The following is a 15295-nucleotide window of genomic DNA, read 5'->3' as shown; positions in this document are numbered from 1 at the left end:
AAAGGCCTCCTACGGGGACAGGGGCTGGGATTAAAAATACAAATAAATTAAATACAATTATAGAACAAAACACATATTACGACAAGAGAGACAACACAACACTACATAAAGAGAGGCCCAAGACGACAACAGAGTGGCAGCAACACAACATGACAACAACATGGTAGCAACACAACATGGCAGCAGCAGAACATGGTAGCAGCACAAAACATGGTAGAAACATTATTGGGCAGAGACAACAGCACAAAGGATAAGAAGGTAGAGACAACAATACATCGCGCAAAGCAGCCACAACTGTCAGTAAAAGTGTCCATGATTGAGTCTTTGAATGAAGAGATTGAGATAAAACTGCCCAGTGTGAGTGTTTGTTGCAGCTTGTTCCAGTCGCTAGCTGCAGCAAACTGAAAAGGCGATCGACCCAGGGATGTGTGTGCTTTGGGGACCTTTAACAGAATGTGACTGGCAGAACTGGTGTTGTATGTGGAGGATGAGGGCTACAGTAGATATCGCAGATAGGGGGGAGTGAGGCCTAAGAGGGTTTTATAAATAAGCATCCAGTGGGTCTTGCGACGGGTATACAGAGATGCCCAGTTTACAGAAAAGTATAGAGTGCAGTGATGTGTCCTATTAGGAGCATTGGTGGAAAATCTGATGGCCGAATGATAAAGAACATCTAGCCGCTCGAGAGCACCGTTACCTGACAATCTATAAATTATGTCTCCGTAATCTAGCATGGGTAGGATGGTCATCTGAATCATGGTTATTTTGGCAGCTTGGGTGAAAGAGGAGTGATTACGATAGAGGAAACCAATTCTAGATTTAAACTTTAGCCTGCAGTTTTGATATGTGCTGAGAGAAGGACAGTGTACCGTCTAGCCATACTCCCAAGTACTTGTATGAGGTGACGACCTCAAGCTCTAAACCCTCAGAGGTAGGAGAGGGGCATTCTTCTTACCAAACCACATGACCTTTGATTTGGAGGTGTTCAGAAGTTAAGTTTAACACAAGTTGAGCACGCCGCCATGCAATCTCCATAGACAAACATTGGCAGTAGAATGGCCTTACTGAAGAGCACAGTGACTTTCAACATGGCCCTGTCATAGGATGCCACCTTTCCAACAAGTCAGTCCGTCAAATTTCTGACCTGCTAGAGCTGACCCCGGGCAACTGTAAGTGCTGTTATTGTGAAGTGGAAACGTTTAGGAGCAACAACGGGTCTGCGAAGTGGTAGTCCACACAAGCTAAAAGAACTTGATCGCCGAATGCTGAAGCCCGTACAAATTGCCTGTCTTCAGTTGCAACACTCACTGCCGAGTTCCAAACTGCCTCTGGAAGCAACATCAGCACAATAACTGTTTGTTGGGAGCTTCAACAAATGGGTTTCCATGGCCGCACACAAGCCAAACATCAACATGCGCAAAGCCAAGTGACGGTTGGAGTGGTGTAAAGCTCACCGCCATTGGACACTGGAGCAGTGAACATGTTCTATGGAGTGATGAATCACACTTCACCCTCTGGCAGTCCGATGAACGAATCTGAGTTAAGCAGATGCCAGGAGAACGCTACCTGCCCGAATGCATAGTACCAACTGTAAAGTTTGGTGGAAGAGGAATAATGGTCTTTCATGGTTCTGGCTAGGCCCCTTAGTTCCAGTGAAGCGAAATCTTAATGCTACAGCATACAATAACATTCTAGACGATTCTGCGCTTCCAACTTGTGGTAACAGTTTGGGGAAGGCCCTTTCATGTTTCAGCATTCCAATGCCCCTGTGCACAAAGTGAGTTCCATACAGAAATGGTTTGTCTAAATCAGTGTGGAGGAACTTGACTGGCCTGCACAGAATCGTGACATCAACCCCATCGAACACCTTTGGGATGAATTGGAACTCTGACTGAAAGCCAGGCCTAATCGCCCAACATCAGTGCCTGACCTCAATAACGATATTGTGCCTGAATGGAAGTAAGTCCCTGCAGCAATGTCGCAACATCTAGTGGAAAACCTTCCCAGAAGAGTGGAGGCTGTTAAAGCAGCGAAGGGGGGACCAACTCCATATTAATGCCCATGATTTTAGAATGAGATGTTCGACGAGCAGGTGTCCACATATTTTTGGTCATGTAGTGTAGTTTGATACTTGTATCAGCAAAGAGCAAGCAATAAAACCAAGGTAAACCGTAGACACTGTAGCCCAAAGCTTGGTTTCACCAAGGTAAACCGTAGACACTGTAGCCCAAAGCTTGGTTTCACCAAGGTAAACCGTAGACACTGTAGCCCAAAGCTTGGTTTCACCAAGGTAAAAAGCAGTGACTGACGTTAGTGATTGCAGTTACTGCCTTTGTTCTTGGTTTCACTGTAAAAAAAATTGCAGTTACTGTAAAAATGACCTCCCATTTTCTCCATAACACAACACAATGGAGGCAAGATATTTTTCCACATGATAAAGCATGTATTGAATGTATCAAAAATGTCAGTAACACATTTTGGACCGAATGTGCAGTTAATGCTCTTTTTCTCGGTATGACATGCACTCCACAGTAAATTCAGAACGTTTTGTGCCTGGGTATATTTATTGGAATAGTCCTTCCATAGACTGAACTTGCTAATGTTCATTAAATATTTGTTAACAGAGATGTACAGTTGAAGTCGGAAGTTTACATACACCTTAGCCAAGTACATTTAAACTCAGTTTTTCACAATTCCTGACATTTAATTCTAGTAAAAATTCCCTGTCTTATGTCAGTTAGGATCACCACTTTGTTTTAAGAATGTGAAATGTCAGAATAATAGAGAATGATTTATTACAGCTTTTATTTCTTTCATTCACATTCCCAGTGGGTCAGAAATTTACATACACTCAATTAGTATTTGGTAGCATTGCCTTTAAATTGTTTAACTTGGGTCAAACGTTTCAGGTAGCCTTCCACAAGCTTCCCACAATATGTTGGGTGAATTATGACCCATTCCTCCAGACAGAGCTGGTGTAACTGAGTCAGGTTTGTAGGCCTTCTTGCTCGCACACACTTTTTCAGTTCTGCCCACAAATTTTCTATAGGATTGAAGTCAGGGCTTTGTGATGGCCACTCCAATACCTTGACTTTGTTGTCCTTAAGCCATTTTGCCACAACTTTGGAAGTATGCTTGGGGTCATTATCCATTTGGAAGACCCATTTGCGACCAAGCTTTAACTTCCTGACTGATGTCATGAGATGTTGCTTCAATATATCCACATAATTTTCCTACCTCATGAAGCCATCTATTTTGTGAAGTGCACCAGTCCATCCTGCAGCAAAGCACCCCCACAGCATGATGCTGCCACACCCGTGCTTCACTGTTGGGATGGTGTTCTTTGGCTTGCAAACATCCCCCTTTTTCCTCCAAACATAACGATGGTCGTTATGGCCAAACGGTTCTATTTTTCTTTCATCAGACCAGAGGATATTTCTCCAAAAAGTACGATCTTTGTCCCCATGTGCAGTTGCAAACTGTAGTCTGGCTTTTTTAACGGCTGTTTTTGGAGCAGTGGCTTCTTCCTTGCTGAGCAGCCTTTCAGAGGATGTCGATATAGGACTCATTTTACTGTGGATATAGATACTTTTGTACCTGTTTCCTCCAGCATCTTCACAAGGTCCTTTGTGATTTGATTGGCACTTTTCACACCAAAGTACGTTCATCTCTAGGAGACAGAACGCGTCTCCTTCCTGAGCGGCTACATGGTCCCATGGTGTTTATACGTGCACACTATTGTTTGTACAGATAAATGTGGTACCTTCAGGCGTTTGGAAATTGCTCCCAAGGATGAACCAGACTTGTGGAGGTCTTGGCTGATTTCTTTTGATTTTCCCATGATGTCATGCAAAGAGGCACTGAGTTTGAAGGTTGGCCTTGAAATGCATCCACAGGTACACCTCCAATTGACTCAAACTATGTCAATTAGCCTACCAGGAGCTTCTAAATCCATGGCATAATTTTCTGGAATTTTCCAAGCTGTTTAAAGGCAGTCAACTTAGTGTATGTAAACTTCTGACCCACTGGAATTGTGATACAGTGAATTATAAGTGAAATAATCTGTTTGTAAACAATTGTTGGTTAAATCACTTGTGTCATGCACAAAGTGGATGTCCTAACCGACTTGCCAAAACTATAGTTTGTTAACAAGAAATTTGTGGCGTTGTTGAAAAACAAGTTTTAATGACTCCAACCTAAGTGTATGTAAACTTCTGACTTCAACTGTATAAATATCACATCACAGAGTGGCTTCAGTGGCACCACTGCTGCTAAACTGAAATGGAGAGAAATTCCATCACTGCTGTGCCCACTGTCTTGGTTCAACAGATGAGGCAACTCCTAAAATAATCAATTATCTTCCCTACTCCACTGTCTCCCAAAACGATCAATTATTAAACCTCTTCAGCATCGGCTCACCTAGAATAGATTATATCATTATCAATTGGCCTATCAACACATCTTAGTTATCCCTCTTCCAGAACACCCTCGCCCCTTTCTCTCTCTTGCTAAATTCAGTCTAACAGGATTAAGTAAAATACCCTTTAGTGTATTCGAAAGCTGTCCAAAAGTAGATCTCAAAATGATATTGGATTCAAATTCTTGGAACATTTGGGGTGTGAAGGTTATCACTGATGTTAATGTTGGAAATGAGTCCAGCACGAACAGTAAACTCTATGTAGTAGAATCTTGCACAATTGATTTATGACATAAAAATGACAAAAAAAAAGTAATATGTAATTCACCTTACATTCCAACCTGGGCACTGTCCAAGACAGGGTGCAATTCTGATGTTGGTGAAACATAAATCTACCATTTAGCATCTTATATTTGAAACATTATTTCAAAAATGTGCTATTATTATGTTGAAACTGAACAGAACTCCTTGTGGCATCCTCTCTGAGAGATGGTGCGCATACAGCCTCGCCCTTAAAATGTATTTCTATATCTGCAAGACAAGGAAACAATGCATCAATTAGAATGGCAGCTACAGACTGACAGTCCAGTAGCACACCAACCTTGACATTACAGTAGACGGTTTGGCTTACCCATAGAAGTCCAAGGCGGGACCGTTATACAGTTGACCGCGATACATACTGGTAGTTGTAGTGCATTGACTCCCAGCATGTTACATAGTGACATGTGCAAAAACTACATTTCCCCAGACCTGTCACTGAGCGTTCCCGCTCCTATTGGCTGGCAGCTCCAGCCGCAGCCCCAGAGAATGAATGAAATTGAAATTGCTGGTATATTACATGTGCAATACCGGGATCTGCAGTGTTACATTGTATCTATCATACTATATCAAAATGGCCACAGTGGTACAGAACCCCCTGAAATCGTAAGTGCATACATTTTATCTTTGACATTTTTAGGGATACATTTGTGGATGCTGTCAGTCCATGTAGCCTAGGTAATCGTTGACAATTTTATGCCTCCGAAAGAAGTATCCTGCCTATAGGCTACATCGCTATTATATAGCAAGCTACAAATATTTATATGGAGTGTAATAGCGATGGAAAGGTATATATGAAACAGCTTTATGTTTTAGCAAGCCGGGTTATGTTCCAAAATGTAGAGCTGCCTATGCATGCCTAGAAACAATTTCACTGAGCCAGTAATTAATTACATGAGGACGCTATGGTGGAATGTTGAGGTACAATTTATGACCCGGTGTCCCTAGTCAATAGACAAGATCGCAGCCCACTTGCATGGCTGGTCAGGTAGCGCTTACAATAGCGAAAAATAGCGAGTGGCAGTGTTTTTTTGAAAAGGTTGTGCTTGATACCTGTTCACATTATTGCGTTAGGCTGTAAACAGGTAGGTAAAACATAGCTGGTGGGAGCCTATGTCGGCTGAAACCTAATGCCCTTTGGACATCATTTTCTTGGCGACAGACCTCTTGGCAAAATAGCCTACGTGCTTGCGATTATAATGGCAGCAGTGTTTACAGGCAGCGCATCTTCGCTCCAACAAGACACGCGTTCCTATCTGCAAACACCTGATACAATATTGTGTAAGCTTGCATCATATAAAATGGTTAACTTATGTGCCGGGAGTGGTTGCTTTTATTAGACTAGTGTCATCTCTACCAGTCGCGTTGAACGGTGAACATTCCATCAAGTTTCCATTCGATTCCTTTGTGCAGAATTTACACAATAACATTTCAACGTGCGGAATTCAGCCTGGGCTCGTTTCCAAAAGGTGGCTGTGCGTCTGTCCGCTTGGTGAGATGCAGTTGACACCTTTTCGATTAGAAATAATTGAAAACATAATAAATCGACTCTCGAATATGTATTTTTGGAGTGTTGTTTGGATAAATTGAGGTATTTGCAGCCTGTCTAACAAAGAACGTGGTAGCTTACTGTAGCGCGGAACACATCGGATGGTACCTGAGCGGGAATGTAGTTGAGATGCAGTCGATGCTGTGCAGTCAGCGCTATCTGAAATCCAGACAGGCGACATTTCATATAATTCATGACAACCCATTACCTTAAGTATACGAATAGCCCGTTACAAGCAACAGTGAACTGCTTTAATTAATGTTTTTGTCTTCAACATCATTTATTTGATTCCGTCGATGCGCGACAGTGATGGCATTCTAATTATTGGGGAAACTGACACAAGTTAGGCTATTTGTTGCCATAGGATATGGCCAACTAGTCTAAAATGTTGGGTTATTCATATATGCGTAAATAAAATGGTAAATTCGTGTGTGAGTTTTAGTAAGGCAAAACTGCACCTCTTAAAACGTATTAAATCAGCCTATTGCCTAACGATACTGATCGTGAACAGCACAGGAACCTGAGGTGAAAGATGGTGCTGGAGGCCTGAGCTATGCCGCTCATTTTCTCATTATAATATTCTCCGTTTAGGCTGCCCCATTGTTATACGAGAGTAACTAGAACATTTTAAATGCATTTGTTGCTTTTGCTGTTGCTGTTTTTAAATACATTTTAAGATGACTATTTGGATCTTGTCCTGAAAGCAGACAGAATTCACACAGTCACACACTGTTTAGGCGAACCAACAGTAGCCTACCACCCATTTGGTCATTTATCAGTTATTAGTTGTGAGTTCCATGTCATGGCAGTGTTTTAGCAACCCGCGCATATCTGCTCTCCCAGTGATGCGCGCGCGGCTGAGTTCCTTTCTGTTGGTCTCTGGCTGCTCAATTACTGGGAACAAGTGGGGACATAGACACTCCCAGAGGCCTTTGCAAGGCCATTTCAAGGGGATTCGTTTGACTTATTTGCCTGAAAAATAGGAATGAGGGTGAGCAAAGGGAATGGCATGGGATAGGAGCCATCAATGGACTAGGAACTGATTAATTTTGACTTGAATGTTTCTCAGTAAGGGTCTAGTTAATACCCTCTACCACTGCTCCGCTGCTTATATAATGGTATCTAGCCTACTGAATGCACTAGTTATTGAGGACAACACTGATTTAGAGTTTTCGGAGCTCACTACTCAAATGTTGTCCAATGCATCTCAGAGGTTCAAAGAGTTCAGTGTGTGTAAGCACATCCTCTGGGAACCATCAATCTACTGGGCATTCCCCTAACCTCTCCAATAGTCCTCCTTTAATCTCTCTGCTACTCTTCTTCTCTCTCTCTCTCTTTCTCTTGCTCTGTTTCTCTCTCTCTGTCACCCACCCCTTGCTTCCCTCATATTGCCATCCCTGACTCACAGCTCAATTCTCAGTTTTTTAGGGGTCCCTCTCTCCGTTCATTCTCTTGCCATCCATCCTCACACCTACCCCTTGCCCATATCATGTCTCTTTGTTTTTAACTCTTTCTCTCTTCCTCCATTGTCTGCCCACCCCCCCCCCAACCTTTCATTCTGTCAGTCTACTTGGAGAAGGAGGCCATATGCTGACTGACTGTTGTGATAGTTATTCTGCCGTGCCTGACTGATCCGAGGGAAATGAATTCCACATAATTCTGTGCTCAGGCACTGTTTAAAGGAACAGCCAGGCCTGCTGAGTTCACTGGAGCCTGAGCATCCTCTCTCTCTCTCTCTCTCTCTCTCTCTCTCTCTCTCTCTCTCTCTCTCTCTCACTTCCCTCTCTCTCTCTCTCTCTCTCACTCCCCTCTCTCTCTCTCTCTCTCTCTCTCTCTCTCTCTCTCTCTCACTCCTCTCTCTCTCTCTCTCTCTCACTCCCCTCTCTCTCTCTCTCTCTCTCTCTCTCTCTCTCTCTCTCTCTCTCTCTCTCTCACTCCCCTATCTCTCTCTCTCTCTCTCTCTCTCTCTCTCTCTCTCTCTCTCTCTCTCTCTCTCTCTCTCTCTCTCACTCCCCTCTCTCTCTCTCTCTCTCTCTCTCTCTCTCTCTCTCTCTCTCTCTCTCTCTCTCTCTCCACTCCTCTCTCTCTCTCTCTCACTCCCCCCTCTCTCTCTCTTTCACTTCTCTCTCTCTCTCTCTCACTCCCCTCTCTCTCTCTCTCTCTCTCTCTCTCTCTCTCTCTCTCTCTCTCTCTCTCTCTCTCTCTCTCTCTCTCTCTCCCTCTCTTTTTGTTTGGGAATTTCTTTTCTGGTTTATTGCCATCAGTCCCCCTTTTTCCCACATAGACGTTCTTCTCTTTGTCTTCATGGGAAGACTAGAGAGGGACACAGATACGTATTTTTAGCTCTATGACCTATTTCTCCATTGCTACCTAACCGACTGTCAGTCACTTCCCTGTGCTTTGGGATCCAATATGGTCACCAGCTGTAGTCAAGTTGTAGTTCAGGACAGGGAGAATAGGAACTACAACTATTTCACTTAGGAAACCTCCATGGGATGTGCAAGAAAGACACAGGAAGTAGTTCTAGTATGCCATGCACAGCAATGAGAGGGCTATGAGTCATCAGCCATGTTGTCCAACATAGTTTGACTGGTGCTGGAGTAGTAGGGTCATTTGGATAAGGCATACGACTGTGGGGGGACGGTCGGGACATGGATCTAGCTGTGTGACTGGGAACATTCAGAAGATCCCCTAAAATAGTCAGATTCAGGCTGACTGAAAGGAAGACAGACGTGTAATAATGAGGGTAATGAAGGGTAATGAAAGGGTTGAATGAAGAAGAGAGGAGAGCGAGGCCGTCATTCCAAACATGCATGTATTTGGATGGATGCCTTTTGGCAGTTTTTGTTTTGTGTGCAAAAAATGCTTTGGGGTTATAAACATGGTACCTTTGCTTTATTGTCATTGACTGAGACTGTGACCATGGCAGGTAGGGATGGAACGAACAGGGCGATGCAAGGTATCCGCTGACAGAAGATGGGCTTGGTGCAGTGCATGCAATGCAACTGACTGCACAGAATAGGCTGCAGCAATAAACATGCTTGAATTGCATTGCACATTTGCATGGCACAGAGAGAAGGTCCCTCCTTATACATCACGGGGAAAGAAACCCCATTGGAAGAAATAATGTCACTAGTGTTTGTAGACATTTTGATCAGTGGTAAAGCGAGTGTTGTGGACATCCACCAGTGGAGGCTGCTGAGGGGAGGGCGGCTCATAATAATGTCCGGAACAGGGCAAATGGAATGGCATCAAGCACATGGAAACCATGGAAACCACGTGTTTAATGTATTTCATTCCATTCCAAAGATTCCGCTCCAGCCATTACCACAAGCCCATCCTCCGCAATTAAGGTGCCAGCAACCTCCTGTGACGTCCACATGGCATAACAATCTACTTCTACGGGCATCCTTAACAGTCCTACAATAATCTCAAAGTATTCCTGCTTGTCCTCTCCCGAAACATTCTTCTAATCCCAGTCTCTGGTCATCACTACACTCTTATTCTCACAGACAGACAGACAGACAGACAGACAGACAGACAGACAGACAGACAGACAGACAGACACACACAGACAGACAGACAGACAGACAGACAGACAGACAGACAGACAGACAGACAGACAGACAGACAGACACAATTCTGTACATTCTGCAGTAGTCCCATTCCACAGAACACTATTTCCTCTGAGGTAATTCCTGTAGTTCCGTTGTCTCTGGCCACTGGTATGGATCTCTGCTAGAAACTGGTGGGTGGAGTCATGTGAAGCAAATTAGTATTTCCTCATGCAGCACGTTAATAATGTTGGAGAGAGAACGAGAGGGAGAGGAGAGAGAGCGAGAAGGGAGGAAGGATCCATCCACGTAATAACAGCAAAAGTGCAGAGTCAATAAATCTCACCTGAAGGACCAGTGTTCAGCCACGGTGGCTGGATTGCCATGCCCTGATGTACTGCCCGAAATGCACACTCCGACTCACGGTACAAATACACAGAATATACAAACACATAGACACAGAATATACAAACACATACAAACACATATACACAGAATATACAAAGACAAATACACAGAATATACAAACACAAATACACAGAATATACAAACACAAACACACAGAATATACAAACACATACACACAGAATACACAAACACACACACACAGAATATACAAACACATACACACAGAATACACAAACACATGCTTTACACACACAAGCTCCAGACACGAACGCACAGACACACAATATACAGACACACAAGGAATATGTATTGTGCATAAACAGACTCACAGCATCAGCAACACCCAGCTGTAGCAGTGTTGTCCGACTCCAGTCCTTGACTACCCCTAACAGGACACGCCTTTGTTGTAGATCTGGCCTAGCCATCTTGTTTCAAGAGGACCACAATGGAAATAAGTCCCAGACTTTAGTGTGTGTTATCCTACGGCTTTTTCAAGTTTTACGCGTGCTTGTTTTTTTTTCCAAATTATCGAATGAATAAACTAAACTAAGCCCTGGACAAACAAACCTGATTCAACTCACTGAGGGCTTGATGATTAGTTGACAAGTTGAATCAGATGTGCTTGTCCAGGGCTACGGTGAAAAATGTGTACTGTTGTGGGTACTGGGGGACTGGAGTTGGGAAACACTGTCCTGTAGAATACACTCACATAGACAGACACACAGATATTTCACTTTATGCAAAACCAGAGGCCTGTAACATGGCAACAAGGTAGTTACGGTAACATGCAGATGAATACAAAACATACCAAACACAGACCTATAGATACATGGACACACCTGCTGTACAGATGCATTCTCTCTCTCCACACACATCTGCACACACACACACACACGCACGCACACACACACACACACACACACACACACACACACACACACACACACACACACACACACACAAAGTGATGGGCGGGAAAATCGATACAGTTACACAGTTACATTCCACAATGTTATTTTTGCGCTGCTTGGCTCTTCCTGCACCAAAACTCACAGCTTGTTCTCCATCCTCTTTTTAAATAGGGAGACAATTAGTTTTCAGCACTTTTATTAACATGACTGATCAAACGTTGTTTTCTCATGCCTCTCGCTCGTCCCTCTGCAGAAGACTGGTGAATAATGTGTTTAGAACATCGAATCGCAATAAAATCACAGCATCGAATCACAATACATATAGAATGGTGAGAATGGCAATACATATGGTATTGGCACCTAAGTATGGTGATAATATTGCATGGTGAGGTCTCTGGTGACTCCCAGCTCTACACACACTATGCCAAGCTGTATTTGTCTCAGGGACATGGTACTTTAACAGATGAGCTGGTCGATAGTCCTACAGTGGTGCAGCTGTCTGTGTTGCTGTCTGTTGATGTGTCAGCATCAGCTTAACATCAGCACTGTGTGTGTGTGTGTGTGTGTGTGTGTGTGTGTGTATGGTGGTGCGTGCAGGCCTGGGTGTGTGTGTGTGTGTGTGTGTGTGTGTGTGTGTGTGTATGGTAGTGAGTCCAGGCCTGGGTGTGTGTGTGTGTGTGTGTATGGTAGTGCGTCCAGGCCTGCTGGGTGTGTGTGTGTTTGTGTGACAGCTCCTGGTGAACAACGCCACAGCCCCCTCAACAGCCCAACGTGTTCCAGCTGTTAGAATGGCAGATGCTAGTCTAACAGCTAGTCTAACATACATACATACATACATACATACATTTGGGCAAAAAAGTATTTAGTCAGCCACCAATTGTGCAAGTTAAAAACTTAAAAAGATGAGAGAGGCCTGTAATTTTCATCATAGGTACACTTCAACTATGACAGACAAAATGAGAAAAAAAATCCAGAAAATCACATTGTAGGATTTTTTATGAATTTATTTGCAAATTATGGTGGAAAATAAGTATTTGGTCACCTACAAACAAGCAAGATTTCTGGCTCTCACAGACCTGTAACTTCTTCTTTAAGAGGCTCCTCTGTCCTCCACTCGTTACCTGTATTAATGGCACCTGTTTGAACTTGTTATCAGTATAAAAGACACCTGTCCACAACCTCAAACAGTCACACTCCAAACTCCACTATGGCCAAGACCAAAGAGCTGTCAAAGGACACCAGAAACAACATTGTAGACCTGCACCAGGCTGGGAAGACTGAATCTGCAAATGGTTTGAAGAAATCAACTGTGGGAGCAATTATTAGGAAATGGAAGACATACAAGACCACTGATAATCTCCCTCGATCTGGGGCTCCACGCAAGATCTCACCCCGTGGGGTCAAAATAATCACAAGAACGGTGAGCAAAAATCTCAGAACCACACGGGGGGACCTAGTGAATGACCTGCAGAGAGCTGGGACCAAAGTAACAAAGCCTACCATCAGTAACACACTACGCCGCCAGGGACTCAAATCCTGCAGTGCCAGACATGTCCTGCTTAAGCCAGTACATGTCCAGGCCCGTCTGAAGTTTGCTAGAGAGCATTTGGATGATTCAGAAGAAGATTGGGAGAATGTGATATGGTCAGATGAAACCAAAATATAACTTTTTGGTAAAAACTCAACTCGTCGTGTTTGGAGGACAAAGAATGCTGAGTTGCATCCAAAGAACACCATACCTACTGTGAAGCATGGGGGTGGAAACATCATGCTTTGGGGCTGTTTTTCTGTAAAGGGACCAGGACGACTGATCCGTGTAAAGGAAAGAATGAATTAGTGCCATGTATCGTGAGATTTTGAGTGAAAACCTTGTTCCTTCAGCAAGGGCATTGAAGATGAAACGTGGCTGGGTCTTTCAGCATGACAATGGTCCCAAACACACCACCCGGGCAACGAAGGAGTGGCTTCGTAAGAAGCATTTCAAGGTCCTGGAGTGGCCTAGCCAGTCTCCAGATCTCAACCCCATAGAAAATCTTTGGAGGGAGTTGAAAGTCCGTGTTGCCCAGCAACAGCCCCAAAACATCACTGCTCTAGAGGAGATCTGCATGGAGGAATGGGCCAAAATACCAGAAACAGTGTGTGAAAACCTTGTGAAGACTTACAGAAAACGTTTGACCTTTGTCATTGCCAACAAAGGGTATAAAACAAAGTATTGAGATAAACTTTTGTTATTGACCAAATACTAATTTTCCACCATAATTTGCAAAAAAATTCATAAAAAATCCTATAATGTGATTTTCTTCTCATTTTGTCTGTCATGGTTGAAGTGTACCTATGATGAACATTTACAGGCCTCTCTCTCCCTCTCTCTTTTTAAGTGGGAGAACTTGCACAATTGGTGGCTGACTAAATACTTTTTTGCCCCACTGTACATACACACACACACACACACACACACACACACACACACACACACACACACGTCATCACAGCATTGTCACCGATGGTCATCCTAGCCATGAAAAAGACCTAGGTTTCATGCTACATGGCGACGTCGAAGCCGTCTCCCAAAGTGACAAGTCGTTGTGCTTGTCTGTGTACGTTGTTTTTATTATGCACAAAGTATATCCACTGTCAACAGTTGGAGAGTGAGTTTGGGTGGACGCAATGCATACAGGCTACAGTTGATTATGTTTGGATGGAATTAATCTCCTTCCTGTAATGTACAGTCAACTCTTGCCCTCACATGGTTTGATAATACTGCTAAGTATGTCTTTTCTGCAGCTTGTACATGTCGGCCCTCATTTTCAGGGTCTGGCTGGGCGTGTGAGGCAGCGGCTGGGTTTGGTGTCTGTGCTGTTCAGTTCTGAGCTGATCTGCTCACTACACCAGGCCTATAGCTTTACACCTCCTAGTCTTCAGCAGCACAGCAAACATTACTGAGAGTACTGAGAGACCAAGAAAAGGCAGTCACATCTGTAGAGGGGGAGAAACAGAGATAAATCATTTCTCTGGGTACTGTGAAAGAGAGGGTGGGGGGGGGGAGAGATGGAGGAGGTGGAATGGGTAAGGGTGATATTGCATAGTGTAATCTGCAGACTGGGTGTGGGGGGATGGGTGCACAGATTGCCTTTCCTCCACCAGGCAAGGCAGAGCCTGCCTCACACTGCTGTGCTGTGTGGACCAGAGCAGTAAAGCATCAGTACTGAAGGCCTATGTCCATGGTCCGAAGGCTAGTCTACAGGCTGTTCACCACACTGCTGCCTTCACACACACACACACACACACACACACACACACACACACACACACACACACACACACACACACACACACACACACACACACACACACACACACACATACACATACACACACAGGTCTACACACCTGGCGATCTGCACACACACACACACACACACACACACACACACACACACACACACACACACACACACACACACACACACACACACACACACACACACACACACACACACACAGGTCTACACACCTGGCCATCTGCACACACACACACATGACCATCCACACAACCCACTCCCCCATATGTGTGTGTTGAACATATTGGTTCAAACCTTATGATAGAGAGAGTGCTTTTGTGTACGTAGCTGTCTCCTGTAGGCCTACGTGATGTGAAATCATCCTTCCTTGATAATCCATCAGCTCAACGCCATGCCATTTCTCTTGCAGCGTCATTATGCGTACATCTCCAAGTTAGAAATCACCATTAGGAAGTCATCCCTTTTCCTAATTTCCATTTTGTAATTGTAGCTTGGTTTTTATGACTGGTTCATATTTTACATGGTGAGGTTTCATTTTCCAATGACCTGACTTTCCCTCTAGGTGGAGCCCTCTGTTTCTCTTTCATTCAAGCCACTGCTAATTGAGGCTAATTGGAGAGTGGTCAGGGGTTGGAGTTCTGGGTATTGTAGTTTGTAAATTGTGGTCATAGCATGTACTGTGTGTAGGTGTGTCATTCTGTGGACTGCAGTTTATTGCTCTTGCTTCCAATGCCTTAGAAAGTGGGTTATAGAGGGCGTTACGGTGGGGGGGTTGTGCTATCTTGGAGGGTTGTATGTTTGCCTGTCTGTGTGTGTGTGTGTGCGTGTATGTGTGT

At 44.0% G+C, this 15295-nt stretch overlaps 1 protein-coding gene across 1 annotated transcript in view; it reads left to right on the top strand.

The window, feature by feature from the left end:
• Positions 1–5228: 5228 nt before the first annotated feature.
• LOC139385632 (zinc finger protein neuro-d4-like) overlaps positions 5229–15295 on the top strand; it is a 75110-nt gene continuing 65043 nt past the window's right edge. The window contains exon 1 of the mRNA XM_071130862.1: positions 5229–5341. Coding sequence (XP_070986963.1) covers positions 5229–5341 — 113 coding nt within the window. The remainder of the gene's footprint in view (positions 5342–15295) is intronic.

The sequence above is a fragment of the Oncorhynchus clarkii genome, chromosome 27 (assembly GCF_045791955.1).
Source record: "Oncorhynchus clarkii lewisi isolate Uvic-CL-2024 chromosome 27, UVic_Ocla_1.0, whole genome shotgun sequence".
In the NCBI taxonomy this organism is placed as follows: Eukaryota; Metazoa; Chordata; class Actinopteri; order Salmoniformes; family Salmonidae; genus Oncorhynchus; species Oncorhynchus clarkii.
This window is presented reverse-complemented; position numbering and strand designations above follow the sequence as displayed.